Source organism: Myotis myotis, unplaced genomic scaffold (genome assembly GCF_014108235.1).
Source record: "Myotis myotis isolate mMyoMyo1 unplaced genomic scaffold, mMyoMyo1.p scaffold_m19_p_16, whole genome shotgun sequence".
NCBI lineage: Eukaryota > Metazoa > Chordata > Mammalia > Chiroptera > Vespertilionidae > Myotis > Myotis myotis.
Window position 1 is genome coordinate 52150909 of NW_023416320.1, and position 15945 is coordinate 52166853.

General features: G+C 51.4%; 1 protein-coding gene across 2 annotated transcripts in view; it reads right to left on the bottom strand.

The window, feature by feature from the left end:
• Positions 1–15446, bottom strand: part of MMP16 (matrix metallopeptidase 16) — a 161726-nt gene extending 146280 nt beyond the window's left edge. The window contains exon 1 of one of the 2 annotated variants that reach the window (XM_036337503.1): positions 15024–15155. In XM_036337503.1, coding sequence (XP_036193396.1) covers positions 15024–15155 — 132 coding nt within the window. Of the gene's footprint in view, positions 1–15023 lie in introns of both variants that reach the window. The other variant, XM_036337506.1, reaches the window with a different exon arrangement.
• Between the last annotated feature and the right edge of the window lie 499 nt (positions 15447–15945).

Here is a 15945-nt window from a genome sequence, read left to right on the forward strand (position 1 = left end):
AGGCGCCAGAGGCACCACCCAACCTCACACCTGAGCCAGTCCCTGCCAGGCCTCCCATGCGGTGCCTGCCAGACCACTCACCACGATCCGGTTTAAACAGAAATTACTTAGAAGAAATCGAAAGTATTCGATGACTATTCACGCGTAGGGTTTTATATGCTCATGGTGCAAGGTGGACAGCATATCAATGTTTTCATCATCTGTGTGCCCCAGAGAGGCGTAGAAGTGAGTTAAGAGATCCAATGAAATACAAGGAAAATTGTCTTGCTTCCTGCTGCAAATGGGGCGTTGCCGCTTATTAACAGTAAGAACTTCGAGTGTCATTATTGGACTTGAAGAGGTTATTTTCCCAGGGAGTTCTGATACAGCCTCTGAGAAAGTACCAATTGTACCAGTTTTCCTTCCCAGCCAGGAGGTATCGTATCGACGTGCCCTCCGTGAAGGAAAACAGACAATGGGTGTTTACACAGAAACACTGACGGAGCATGTGGGAGGGGCCCAGAAAATTCCACAGGTCCAAGCTATTCACTGGCTAACCGTTCATCACGCAGATAATACAACTATTGATGATTAGAAGTTAAATGATTTTAATAGAGTCACTGAAGCAAAGAGTAAACCAGAAACTCGCACCGTGCACGTAACTCCCCTCTCGGCGCCCCTGCCGCTCCGTTCCGCGGCGGCGCACCGCTGACCGGCCTCCTGGACGCTGTCCCAGCACAAAGTCGTAGTCGGCAGAGAGACAGGTATGAACCTACTACACAAACCTTCTACAACAGATTATTTTCACACTCAGTCAATGTACTCTGACACAGGATACCAAGTGCAACCGTATGCTCCAGGCAGAGAGAAAAAGCATTAATTAAATCCCTTCCATTTCTCCCCCCGCGGACGCAACTTTGGGCCCCACGGCTCCAGAAGACAGGAAGATCAAAGGGGAGAGGCGCGCCCGCCCGGCCTGTGTAGCTCAGCAGTGGAGCGCAGACCCGTAGCCAAGGGGCACCAGTTTGATCCGGTCAGGGCACACTCCAGTGTTTCCCGCTCGATCCCCAGTAGGGGGGTGCAGGAGGCAGCTGATGGATGGTGTTTCTATCTCTCTCTCCCTTCCTCTCTCTCTGAAAATCAATAAAAACATTTTTTAAAACTGCCTGGCTGGTGTGGCTCAGTGATTGAGTATCAACCTACGAACTAGGAGATCACGGTTCCATTCCCATGCCGGGTTGTGGGCTCCATCGCCAGTTAAGGGGCTTGCAAGCGGCAGCCGATCCATGATTCTCTCTCATCATTGATGTTTCTACCTCTCTCCCTGTCCCTTCTTCTCTGAAATCAATAAAAATATATTAAAAACAAACAAAAAATTGACAGGCAAGGAGACTCAAAAGAAGTCGATGCCTGGCTGTGTCCTGCGCGGAGTCCTGGCCGCGAAGGAGGCTTCGTGGATGTCCCGTCCCTCCACGAGCAAGCTGCTGGGCTCCGAGCACCGCCAGCATCTGCTTGGAGGCGAGATAAAGCACCCGTGACCATGACTGTGAAGGGCTTTGAAGAAGAGCAGAGAAGGTTATTACAGAGGCTTCCTGGGCTCCTGGATGGGTGGGGGCGGGGCCTGAGGCCGGCTGTTGGCTGGGCCCGTGGGAGTGAGAAGGGGCCAGAAATGATGGCAGGAGCACGTGGAGGACTCTCAGGGGATGGACCTTGGTATATTCAAGAGAAAATGGGAAACAGTGTGGCTGCTAGAACTCTGCTTCTCACAGCTTGGTCCAGGAACTTCTGGGGGTCCCAGAGCTCTCTGACACATCGACTAGGTCCATGGTTGGCAAACCGCGGCTTGCGAGCCACATGCGGCTCTTTGGCCCCTTGAGCATGGCTCTTCCACAAAATACCATGTGCGGGCGCACACGTAAAGTGCAATTGAAACTTCGTGGCCCATGCACAGCAGTCGGTATTTTGTGGAAGAGCCAGTATTTTGTGGAAGAGCCACACTCAAGGGGCCAAAGAGCCACATGTGGCTCGCAAGCCGCGGTTTGCTGAGCCGCAGTATGCCGACCACTGGACTAGGTTAAAGCTATTATAATATAATGATATTGAATTCTCTTTCTCATTTGCTTGCAACTGAGAGGATCTCTGGTTTATAATATTCAAGTGTGAATGCAGAAACAAATATGAGAATTGAGATATCTTTTTTAAGCCTGACATTTAAAATATTTGAAAAATGTAAAACAATGTCTTTCTTTTAATCCCACCTGAGGATATTTTTTCCATTGATCTTTAGAGAGAGTGGAAGGGAGGGAGGAAGGGGAGAGAGAAAGAGAGAAACACTGATGGAAGAGAGACACATGGTCTAGTTGCCTCCCGCATGCAAGGGCTGTGGATCAAACCTGCAACTGAAGTATGTTCCCTTGGCCGGGAATCAAACCCAAGACTGAAGAAAAACTGGCTTAGGCCAATGTCTTCTTTTTAATACTTTTAATATTATTTACTTTCATAAAAATGTTATCTACGTTAAGATAATTATTATTATTTTTAAATGAATTTCTAAATAAATATTTTGAAAGTTCCCCAGATTTAAATGTAGTCCTATACATGGACATGGATGTACACCACAGAGCACTCGTTCATTCCAGGCCTGCGCAGGAGCCTTGGTCGGAGGACAGTCAGGCCGCGTCCCAGGGGGCAGAGGCTGGAGAGGGAGGTGTCTGAGCACGAGAGGCCCTGTGACAGGGACCAGACACAGGCTTGGGAGAGGTGCAGCGCCTTGGGAGAGGCCACACGCATGGACATGTTGAGGATGCACCTCGCAGGGAGGGAGACTGGAAGCGGGGCTGAAAGTGGGCCATGGTGCCCACTCTCCCAACATGAAGACCCAGTGGTGGGCAGTGCCAGACACTTGGGGGATGGGAGGAAATGCTGGGCCCTGGACACACAGGAAGGACATGTCAGGAAGGGCGGGAATGCAGCGAGAGCCGAGCGAAGGGAGGTGAGCTGGAAGTGCACACTGCAGTGGTCTTCCTGCAGGCGTGGTCAGTGCCAGGCCACACACAGCCCAAAGGAGCAGTCCAGAGGAGTGCAGCACCACGCCCAATCCTCCCAACACTGAGAAGGCAGATTGCAACTTCTCTCCCACCTCAACCAGCTCCCCCCCAGTCCTTATCCGAACGGTTCCTCAGGTCGGGTACTCTGGGCTGAGAGCTAGAAGGCATTTTCAATGCACTATCGATAAGCTTCGGCAGGCACGCTGAGACCATCCCCACCTACCAGCCAGCTCCAGCCGCTGTCACCATTCGCTCCTGCCCGCTCAATCCCAGGCCAGCACTGACCTGCTCTTCTTGCTACAGATTAGTGTTGGTTTACTATCATCCTATATAATAAAAGCCTAATACACTACGTGTCCAGTCGTCTTGTCATCCATTCAACAAATCAAAGTGTAATCTAATCTAATAAAAGACAAACATGCAAATTGACCGTACCTTTGCTATGCCTCAAGCCACGCCCACCAGCCAATCAGAGAGACTATATGCAAATTAACTCAACCAAGATGGCAGCTGGCAGCCACGGAGCTGGAGCAAGCAAGAGGCTTGGTTGCTACAGTGATGGAGAAAGCCAAGCTTCCTGGCCGGCTCTGAGCTCCACTGAAGGCAACAAAGTTTCAATTATAGAAGATAAATAAACCCCAGATACCTGCTTTCAGCAGGCCGTGGCCACGGAGCTGGAGCAAGTAGGAAGCCAAGCTTCCCACCGCAGGGCTCTGAGCTCCACTGAAGGCAACAAAGTTTCAATTATAGAAGGTAAATAAATCCCAGAATTAAAAAAATAAATAAAGGAAAGGCTAGGAGCTTCCGTCGCCGGGGGGCTTGGCCAGCCTGAAAACAGCCCTCAGCCCCTCACCCAGACTGGCCAGACACCCCAGTGGGAACCCCCATCCTGAAGGGGGTGTGACCAGCCTGCAAACAGCCATCAGCCCCTCATCCAGGCTGGCCAGGAACCCCAGTGGGGACCCCCACCCTGATCCGGGATACCCTTCAGGGCAAACCAGCTGGCCCCCACCCATGCACCAGGCCTCTATCCTATATAATAAAAGGGTAATATGGAAATTGACCTTAACAGCAGAAAGACTGGGAATGACTGGTCACTATGACACACACTGACCACCAGGGGGCAGATGCTCAATGCAGGAGCTGCCCCTGGTGGTCAGTGCGCTCCCACAGGGGGAGCTCTGCTCAGCCACAAGCCAGGCTGACGGCTGCCAGTACAGCGGTGGTGGTGGGAGTCTCTCCCGCCTCCTCGGCAGCTCTAAGGATGCCCGACTGCAGCTTAAGCCTGCTCCCCGCTGGAAAGTGGACATCCCCTGAGGGCTGCCAGGTTGCCAGAGGGATGTCTGATTGCCAGCTTAGGCCCAATCCCCCGGGGAGCAGGCCTAAGCCAGCAGGTAGTCATCTCCTGAGGGGTCCCAGACTGCAAGAGGGCACAGGCCGGGCTGAGGGACAAACCCCCCCCCCCCGAGTGCCCAAATTTTTGTGCACCAGGCCTCTAGTATGCTATTAATATGCTAAGGCCACTGAACCATCAGAGCTATGACATGCTCTGACCACCAGGGGGCAGACACTCCGACCAGTAGGTTAGCTTGCTGCTGGGGTCCAGCCAATGGGGACTGAGCAAAATGGGCCAGACATGCCCTGGTGCCCTCCCAGGATCCCTCCTCAGCTGGCCAACCTCCCACATCCCTCCCTGGCCCCGATCGTGCACCAATGTGGTCCCTCTGCCTGGCCTGCACCCTCTGGCAATCTGAGACCCCTCAGGGGATGTTGGAGAGTCAGTTTTGGCCTGATCCTGCAGGCCAGGCCAAGGGACCCCACTGGTGCACGAATTCGTGCACCGGGCCTCTTGTTTCATATAAATGGAATCTCAAGGACATGCACCTTTGGTCTGCCTCCACTCACTTAGTGATTTTGAGATTCATTCATGCTGTGCCATGTATGGTGACTAAGCCGAATGTCACTGGGGGTTGTTGTGTGCATGTGGTGGGCCTCTGGCTGTCTCCAGGTTTTGGACTGCATTTAACATTTCATGTCCTGCCTGTGACTGGGGAGGAAGGCTTTCAGCTTCTGTGAGCCTGGAAAAGTCTTTACTTTTCCTTCATTTTTGAAAGATACTTTCACTGAATATAAAATACCAAGTTGACAGTATTTTTTTCTTTTGGCATTTTCAAGATGTTCCTCTGGTGTCTTCTTGTTTGCATTATTTCTGATAAGAAATCTGTCATTTTTGTTTTTCCTCTATATGTAAAGTCTCTCTCTCTCTCTCTCTCTCTCTCTCTCTCTCTCTCTCTCTCTCAATATTTTCTCCTTGTCATTCAGCTGACCAATCTGATTATGGTGTCATTTTATTCATGAGTCTTGTGCTTGAGAACCATGAGCTTCTTGGATATATGAGTTTACGTATTTTCCACCAAAATAGGAAACGCTTTATTCATTTTACCTTCAAACACTCTCCCTGCACCTCCTGGCAGGGACTCCAGTTACACATCATTGGCCACGTAAAGCCGTCCCAGGCATCACTGACGATTTGTTCACTTTTTAAATGTCCTTTTTTCTGTTTCACTCTGAATAACTTCCACTGCTGACTTCAAGTTCACTCTTTCTTCCTTTAGTAATGTGAAATCTGCTTAAATTTCCAGTGCATCTTTAATCTCACATACTGTCGTTTTGATGTCTTAAAAGTTCAACTTGAGTCTTTTTCAATATCTTCCATGTCTCAGTTTTTGAACAAAGGAGTAATGCTTGTGAGTGGATAACATGTAATTCAAGATGACATAATAGTGTATGTAATTCAACAGTATATGTAATTCAAGATTTAATACCCTACGTCATTTCACCTGGATTACCAATTTTTCTAATGAGTGAAACATCACTAAACCACCCTGATCAGCCAAGAGTTGGTTCAGAATCAACAACTGAACCCTCAGCGCCTACTCAGCTGTTGCCAGGCAAGCCTGCAGGGCAGGCAGCAGGGCACTGTGCACAGTGGCGCCCCTTTTCCACGTGCAACAGAAAGACAGTCATGGAGCCGATCACTGTCCTCTGGAACCTGGATGTCGATTCTCACCCGGAATCCTGGGCGGGAGCCTGGGCTGCGCAGCCGCCAGCAGCAGTGACGCTGAGCTGCTCCCGTAGGTCTCGGCAATTCCTACCCTCTCTGTGCCTCAGACTCAGAGAAGCAGCAGGGATAGCCCACCGACTGCACGAGCTGTGACTGATGATCTCCGAGGTGCGCGGCAAACGTGGACCTGATTACCGTGGCCTCTACCGGCACCGAGCAGGCTGTTGAGGTCAACCCCAGGTGCTCCCGTTTGGAGGGTCGTTTGGACACTTTCTGATAGACAGTGGTGCTGGCACGGAACGTTTCTGCCCAGCAGTCATCCCTGGAGGAGGCCCCGGGCTGCCTTCAGGAGATGCTGTCACCATCCCACTGTGCCGCTCAGCCCGTACCACTCACAATCCACGCGTGAAAGGTCAAGACCAGCGAGGCTGCAGAGGAAGCTGTGGGGATCTTGATGGAGCAAACACAGGGTCACTGAACCTGAGCTGTTGCGATATTCACGGCCCCTCCTTCCACACCAGTGTTTTCTGTACCTCGGAGGGGATTTCTGCGGCTTTGTCCTCAATCTCATGCAAATCATTGCACACATACTGGGTTCTGGGAGTAATGAGCCTATTCTACTTTATTCCCAATGAAGGAGGGGGTGGGGTGGCTGCAGGTGACAGCCACCCGCTTTCTAAGCCTTGTCTGCAGTGGACCTGAGCCCAAGGGAGAGGCAGTGGGACAGTGAGCGGGAGCTGCGGGCAATGGTGTGAAAACGGACAAGTCAGGGACATGAGAGCCTCACACAAGCCCAAGGAGCTAATCCCTACAAGCAAGGGGACCTGTTAACATGTGTAGAGTGTCCAGTGTGGAAAGCTCCCGTGGAAACAGTGCCCACTGACACCTCACAGGCTCTGAGTGCGGGCAGCATGCCACTGGCATCACCTCAGGTGCATGCAATCGGGGCAGGAGACCACGTTTCAACCCACACCCAGCTTCCCCAGAAAAGGGACGGCGCTGCCCCTTAACTGAGGCACCAAGAAGCCTGCCCTGCACCCCCACTCCCTGGGGAGGCCGTGGGGCGTCTGTCAGCTGAACCTCACTCTGAGGCCATCTCTCCCAAGAGCGTGTGTCTGCAGGGATGGGCTCACCTCACCCACCTCTGCTCCCCAAACCAACTAGATTTAAAAGCTCTAACAGAACAGGGAGGTGCTGGTGGGGGACAGTATCGTAAGGTTGGCACCCCCACTGCATTGTCATGGCCTCTTCTCAGGCCCTGACCTCCATTGGATCATAATAATCAGCAAGGCTCCCATCAAAGAAGAAAAAACACTGCTCCCATTTTTGTGGCTCATTTCTTATATATTTTTATAGAGAGAAATAGGTAAAGCCTATGTTTTAATATCTGCTTTTGTTAAAAAATATTTATCCAATAGAGTCGTATGGTAAACATGAAGGATATAACTTTCATCTCAAATGCTTTGGAAATGGAATGTTTGCTATACGCAATATAAAAGGCAGGATCAAATTAAATGTATCCCACCTGTGACCGATGCAGCCTTGTAGCTGAAATAAGAATTCAGGAAACTCGGGCACTATAGTGTAGGTGCTGACCACACCCAAGGCGGGGGCATGGCGGGTGGCCGACAGTCCTCCTCACAGGGCCATGGCCAAGACATGCTAGTTTCCTCCCAGTTCATCAAATATGCAATCAGCGCTGTTGAGTGGCTCTCAGCAAACCCAGCTCACATCTTCAATCATGAGCCACGCGGTCCCTGATTTTCTTAAGCTCTGTGATTGGCTAGGATTCACTTGAAGACTCTGATTGCCCCCATGTCCTTGACTTTAAACCAGGTCCTTCCACTCCACTGGCAGCCGTGCACAGCTCACGAGCGCCCCCTGGCCTTCCTTTATATTCTACACCTCAGGTCACTCACTGCAGGGTTTTTCAATCTTTTTCATCAGAAGGGCACAAACCAATTACTAAAACACTGCAGCACACCAAAAAATATATTTTTTTGCCGATCAGACAAAAAAGTAGGCATAATTTTGATTCATTCACACTTAATGGCTAGTGTTCTGTTGGCTGTTGTCATTTTTTTGTCTGACAATCTAAGGGAAAAGAGGTCAGTGCCCCTGACTAAATAGTCAGGTACTGCATGCCTTAACAATTCTTGCTCTGGCTGGTAGCTCAGTGGGTTAGAGCACTGTGGCCCCAATACGCCAAGGTTGTGGGTCGATCCCTGGTCAGCGCACACACAAGATCCAACCAATGATGCATAAATGAGTGGAGCAGCGGATTGATGTTTCTCTCTCTCAAATCAATAAATTAATTTTTTTAATTTCCTGCTGCACACCCGAGTGCCATGGCACACTGGCTGAAAATCGCTGGCTTAATGGAAGGTGGCGTGGCTCTGAGACTCTTGGCTAAGCTCCTGGTATGTGGCTCGTGGAGACAGTCCTTGGATCCACACCCAAGGATGCACGTGCCAACGGTCTCGGTGAAACAGACAGAGAGCGCCCGTTCAGAGCTAACTGCCGGCAGGGGTGCGGGGGCGGGGGGCAATCACATATGGTTTCAGGAAAATCTATACATAACTCTCCCAGGAAAAAGCCAAAGGAAGGCAAAAGGAAAGCAGGCGTCCCACACATTGTTACTTAGCATTTCATCCTTGTAGCATGAAATATTTCTGCTGTTCACATCAGCTGCACATTTTTTAAAACAAATGCAATCTGATTTTTCACATTCAAAATCAAAAGTGTTGTAAAGCACAGAAATAACCCTCCAAGAGCCACGTGCCAAAATCCCTCTCCACAAGGGCGGCGGGGACGGCAGAGCGCACGCATCGCCGGGAAACACACGTTCCGGCCGGTGGACAGACAGGCAGGCGGATGGATTTGAATGTCAAGACCCTTCATATTCCCCCAAAAACCAGATTTTGCTCTTATTCCAATTTGCCTTTTTATGATTGAAGTTCCACTTAGAAATGGTGTATTTTTTTCAAACTAATATCAAGCCACGTTTTTAACATTAAATTTTTAAGTTGCCTACCTCGGCCAAAAACTGATTTTAAAATTACATATAATTTGCTGTCGGTGTTTTGACTCCTCAGAAGGCCAGGATTATTTCCAACACAACGCACCCCACGTTGCCACGGATGATGACAAACCTTAGCTGGAAGCCAAACAGTCTGCACGTCACTATGTGCATTTCCGAAGCACCTCTCCACCCGCCTCTGTGACCCAGCGGCCCCAAGACTTACAGAGTAAACGGGTGTATTTCCCCTTCCACTATTCAAACTACAGCCTAGAGGCTAAACAGAACAGAATTTCAAGTTTGGAATGGCCACCGAGACGGCTTAGCTGAGTCCTCATGTTTACATATAGAAGCAGTGACGAAATGGCTCTCCAAGATCAAAGCCATGTGAGCCCAGAACCGAGGTTAGGCCCACACCCTGTCCTGGGTCCAACCCGGACACCACACCGCTCAGTACCCTCTATTCCAAGGGGACATGGTCAAGTGTGTTGTGTTTTCAAACAAATTCATTGTCAAATTGTGCTCTTAATCCCTACACTTCTCCACAATAAGAAGAGACGTTGATACCTATTTGCTCAGCCGCCTCCTTCCTCTAGCAATTGAATATAAAAAGACTCTTATGCTCTGGATTTGGGGTCTAATCCAGAGCTCTAAGGAACACATGGAACCCTACCCTGTGGGCCGGAGGCATGTGGACCTCGAGCCAGTGAAAATAAACAAGCCTTCACCTCATAAAGGCCTATTTATCTTCCACGGTTTTAGGAAAAATGAACAGATTTCAGCAAACTCAATCTTGCAAAAGAAGGTGTGAGCTGAACTTAACATTCTATGATAGTCGCAGATGACAAGACAAAATGTGAAAATCACGTTGCTGATCCAAACTGTCTAAGAAAAACCCATGGGAAGAAAATGTACTGGTATTGGCTTGGTTGACTTTCAGTAGAATACACTTTTCAAAATTAAAAAAGCATGAAAAGAAAATCTTCCTAAACCAGGTGGTATGTCCTAACCTGATAGACTTTTGTGTAATTAAATACTATCATGCCAATTACCTTTGAATCACCATTTATTTTTTATTAATGATAATCATAATGAAAAAGTATTGTGTTTAATCATGTGAAGGCATGTTCTTATCTATCTATCATCTATTTTTTATACATCTATGTATCTCTCTAGCCATCCACCCATCTATTTAATGTGACATAAATCATAAAAGCAACCTTAGAAGGCAGATACTGCTAGGATCCATTTCATAGATGTGCAGACCGAGGTCCACAGAGATTAAATTGTCCTTGTTGACTTAATAATGTACTTGTAAGTTGAAGGGCTGAGAGTAGAACCCAGCAATGTGGTGCCAAAATTATGCTCTTAATCCCTACACTTCTCCAAAATGAGAAATGCAATGGCTATTGCTCATTCACAGACACTTAAAATATATGGTGATGGAGAGTAACATGAAAAATTACTTTCTCAACTCGAAATCTACATACTGAAGGAGCATAAAAAAGAAATCTTACTCTTCTGACACTGAATAAATTTAATTAATTATTCAAATGTTTAATGGCTCCTTTTTGGTTCTGAAATCATTGCAATTGGTCATTTATCAAATATTCTGAAAAGGTAACGCTTGGAGTGGGCTGTGAAAAACATGTATATAAAATAACTGATCAATCCAACCTTAGCGAGAAGAACTATGCCAACGAGCAAATGCATCACAATTTTCTTGTTAATAACCTGAAAGAGCATGAGTAAGAGAAAATAAAAACTTTACATTTGTTGTTTTCAACCTGACTCCAGAGGTTAAGGGAAAAAAAAGAAAAAGCTGTTACTGAACCCAACCCTAACCTCTGTGGCAGGAGAGAGGCTGAGAGAGCCCAGCGGTGCGGCCAGGTTCTTGGCTGTGGGTCCTCACGGGCAGGAGGCAGCCTGGCTGGCTGGCATGGGCTGACCTGCAGGGCCTCACGCATGCCCGCACTGGTGTGTCCTAACAGGCAGCTCTGGACAGCCCGGCAGGTAGAGGGCGACCTGCAGGAGCCGCGGAGGGCGGAGGGCCACAGAGCCTCCTGGTCTCCTGGTCATGTCTCTGGCCTCTGACATTCTGAGGGCCCTGGCCAGCAGACACAGTGGGCGCAGGGAGAGTCCCTACTCAAGGCCAACCCGGCCGTGCGGACACCATCCTTCCACGACCGAATAACGCTGCTCACTGACATGAGGAGGAGACAGCGGATCTGAAACCAGTGGCCAACACATGCCATGTTAAACCCGCAGGACAGAGTCGCTCTCTATGCCTCACCACCCAGTTTCCAGCAGCAGAGCTCCTCCCAGCAAAGGCTGCTCGGCCGGACCTAGGCCCGACAGGAGTGAGTGAGCCCTAACGCAGTTAAAGGAACACGAAGCAGGAAAAGCAGAGGAAATAGTTGCACTCAAGATTCATAGCATTTGTCATAAAATATCCTTTTGAAATCCAGAATCTCTCTTCTCTCTTTAATTAAAAACAACAAAATCATCTTTCCTTTATTAATATTTTTGTCACAATAAAAGTGCCAGGCAGAGGGCAGACACTCTCTTTGGACCCTCTCCGCCTGCCAGTCTCTCCTATGCCTTGATAAGTGCACCAGACAATTACGTTTTGATTTTACGTTAAATTGGCTTCAAATAATTTCCGCATTAGAAATGTGTGCTATTGTTTTATAAAAACAATAAAAATATGTTGCTCAATTATTTAACATTTGATAAGCTGTCAAGTTGGTGAAAGTTAGTAGCATCACAAACTATTCAAATCTCACCACGAAAAGGTCTGCAGCGTAAAACCAAAACAAAACCACCCGGATCCGGAGTCCCGCGAAGACAAGGAAAGTTTTCTGGCGACAAAATGACCTTTCGGAGCTTACATCGGGGCCCTGTGCCCACAGGCTGTCACCCGCAGTGACCGGCACCGCCTGCCCCGGTCATGCCAGCGACACACCCTGTGCCCTGCGAAGTCCTCCGCAGCGGCGGCCCCGAGGTGGACCAGACCCCAGGCCAACCTTTGAACACGCACACCGAGAAGATGGCCCAGGGCGGGCGCCGGCTCCCCGCAGAGAGAGGGCCCAACTGCATGTCCCCCGCCTGACCCACCTCAGCTGCACGCATCCCCGTGTGCTTCTTAAAAACAAAAACAACCAACCAGTGTGCACGCTCTCTCCCGGACCAGGCTTCCTCCACCCATGACACACACCTCTGGCTCTGAGACTGACAATTTCCCGTGTTGGTGCTCTTAGAAACCAGACTGGAAAGAGTTAGCATGAATGCCTCCACCCACCCTCCCACCTCCAGGAGAAAAGGAGAGACTTCAAACCTTAACTTGGGATGGGGTTCCCGCCTGGCGATGCTGCTGAGGAAGAGAGCACTGCAATCTCAGTGAGCCCGGAGGCTCTCCCAGAGCTCCCTCCACCTGCAGCCTGGGTGCGCCCAGGACGGGGTGCGCCCAGGACGGGGTGCTCCCAGGACGGGGTGCGCCCAGGACGGGGTGCTCCCAGGACTGGGTGCTCCCAGGACGGGGTGCGCCCAGGACGGGGTGCTCCCAGGACTGGGTGCTCTCAGGATGGGGTGAGCCCAGGACGGGGTGCGCCCAGGACGGGGTGCTCCCAGGACGCGGTGCTCAGAGCTCCACACTGAGGACACCACCTGTTCACGCAGGCCCCCCTTGACCGTCGCCCACAGGAAGCCTGGCCCGCTTCGTACTGGAGCAGGAGGAGCACCAGCTGTGCCCGCTCTAAAGAAGACGCAAGGGCCTGTCTCCCATCAGGGTTTCCTGCTGCAAGAAGCAGCTAATAAAAGTGCCAGGCAGAGGGCAGACACTCCCTTTGGACCCTCTCCGCCTGCCAGTCTCTCCAGGGGCTGACCCAACCAGCGGCCACACTCAGGACTGGAAAGGGAGCCGTTACCCTTCACTATCCTAACCCCAAGGAAGGCCATGCCCGAGCGCTGTGAAGAAAACTGCTTGGGGAAAACACAAATCATGAGAGACAATCTCTAAATCATCACAAATCTCCATTAGAAAAGCTTTCTACATTTCAGAGGACACTCACTTCTAATCTTTCAATAATTAAGCCTTTGCATAGTATAGTAAATATGGGTGGAATAACTTAAAAGCTCTAAAAATGGGAAAATACCTATTTTTTCCATAAACCACTCCTCCATATATCTTGAAAAAAGAGAAGATATAATGGAAATTTAAAAATATTTTTTGTAAAAGCATAACTTTTTCTTGCATAATAATATCTGCACTGACTGAGGGATTCCAACTATGAAGAGATACAATCAAATGAATGTTTAGCCTCAAAAGGGAAATTATTCATCATGAAAACACTGATGCTACCCCCAAGGATGTCTGCCAGCAGGCCTCCCTGCTGCAGACCTCCCGCGCCCCACCCACCCCCATCCCCCCCCAGCACCAGCTGCTTATAAGACTGTACCTGACAGCCTGCCACCTTCTTCCTCCAGCCCATGCACTCACTCCATCCTCCTCTCAGCCACATGGCCTCCTGATTTAAATTTGCCCCGAGCCTCCATCCGTGGCATGTAACTCCCTAAGTTTGCATTTGCCATCATGAACCGTCTGACACTCAGCACTTCCCATCTCTCTTCCGATCCAGAAAAACAAAGTGGTATTTTTCAAAGGGTTCACCCTCCTTGGTTTTCAAGTTGGGGTTTTTGCATAATATCATCATCCTTAACATCTGTAAACTTCTTTCACTCATTCAATAATAGTTGTTACTTTTTCAAATACTGTTTCTCTACCACCCACACTTACTGCGCCGCCCTGAGCATGGTTTCCAGAAACCCAGAGGAAGTACCGGCAGCACGTGCCCTCGCACCTGGACTCGGGCACTTTGCACGTCAGTCTGTTCAGGGAAACTGTTCAAATGCTGTGCAACAGGTCCTGCTATTGTGCAAACACACGCCCAACAAAGTGGCCATGAGCTTGGAAGGGTCAGCAGCATAAGAAAAAACATGCCAGGATCCTTCAGACTCCTTCCTAATTCTCCTGAGATGTCAGGAGGCAGGCCCAGTGAACCGCAGCATTTTCTGTGAGACCCTCTCGCTGCTTCTCCATCCTGTGCACGGTGAGCCTACGGAGCCCAGGCGGACACCAGCTTCCAGCGGCTTCGGTGCCAGTGCCGGCCAGCAGGCCACTTCGGCAGAGGTCTAAGTCCTTGCCCCTAAGTGCCCTCGGGCTTTGGGTCTGTGATTCCAGCGCTGTCCAGGCAAAGCCCAGGACAGTCCAAAACCTGGCTGTTTTGCCAGAGGAGTGTGAAATCAAATTAAAAACACACCTCACAACTATTCCATTGGGCCACGTTGATGTTCTAGGCGGGGGAGGGGAGGAGGACACACAAAACGGGCCCATGCCACGTCCTCCGTGTCTCCAGCTCCAGGTCCCCGGCATTAACTTAGGTCTAAACAGAAAACGCCTCCGTCTGGTCAAGTGTTTTGTCACAAAGCGGCGCAATTACCCAGAGCAAGTGTCCCCCTGCCCTCGGATGTGATGCTAACCTCCTTTGTTAGACTCGGACGGGAAAGGTTCCCTTCCCGGAACAATGCCCAGGCGGCCGGCATGCCAGACGCCCGTCCTGGTCCTGCGTCCTGCGTCCTGAGCGGTTGGTTCACCCTGACCTGGAGCTGAGCTGCCTCCCTGAGCCCGCGACAGCCTCTCCCGGTGGCAGCGGGACGCACCGCTCAAAGCATCCTTTGTGCCGCGGGGATAACGGACTTGGTCTGCGCGAATCCATCACCGAGATGGAGAAGCGCAACTAGGTCTGCCTGGCTGGAGGGGACGCCGTGCAGACCCAGCGGATCTGGGCAGCCAGCACCCGGGGACTCCAGCGTGTCAGGAGCGGCCCAGCCGGGAAGGCGGCCGCCTGGTCCTTACCTCCACATTGAAATACTGCTCCGCTCCGCAGACGGCAGCACATACAATCCACAGCAAGGTTTGCAAGAAAACCGTCCCCGAGGGATGCAGGACGTCCAGCCGCCTTCCAGCGCCCAGGGCGAGGAGGATCATAGTGGACCGCGCTCCAGGGACGCGCGAGCTCCCGGCGCGGCCCCCTTTCCCTCCGTTTCCTTCCGAAGTCCCGGTGGGAAGAGCCCGCGGGTTCTCGGCCGCCGCCGGGCTGGGCCGCGCTCGGCAGCCCGAGCCACGCAGGCAGGTCAGCGGCGGCCCGCGGTCACCATCGCTGCCGAGTGCCCGGCCCGGCCCCGCGCCGCGTCCCGCCCGCGCCTGCCCCGCGTGCGCCGGCCCCGCCGCCTCCGGCTGGGCTCCTGCGGAAGGGCCTCCGCGGCGCGCGTCCCCCGGAACGTTCCTCCATCTGCATAGCTCCGCCCCCTGCCTTCCCGCGGGTCCGCGGCGCCGGCGGGCGGGGGCGCGCGCGCACACTGCCTGGCGCGGGCACACATACAGCTGCACGCACGCGAGCACGCACATCTCACACACAGACACACACAGATCTGCACGGCAGCCCACACAGCCAGGCGCACGCGCACACACATCTGAACACACACCCACATCTGTGCGCGCACACGTACACACACACACACACACACACACACACACACACAGGCACAGTAGGACGCCCACGGCCGAGCACGCGCGTCTAAGGGGATGCTGGGGGGAGCCTGCACTGCACGCGCTTTGGAGGCGACAGGGCCCGGGGGGGAGGGGGGGGAGGGAGGATGGGGAGGTGCTCTTGAACAGACCTCCATCCCTACCCCGCGGCAGGCCGGTCACCTCGCCCAGCGCACCTAGCCCTTAGAAGCCGGGTGCCCATCCTGCCTGGGGCCTCAGGCGCAAGGGG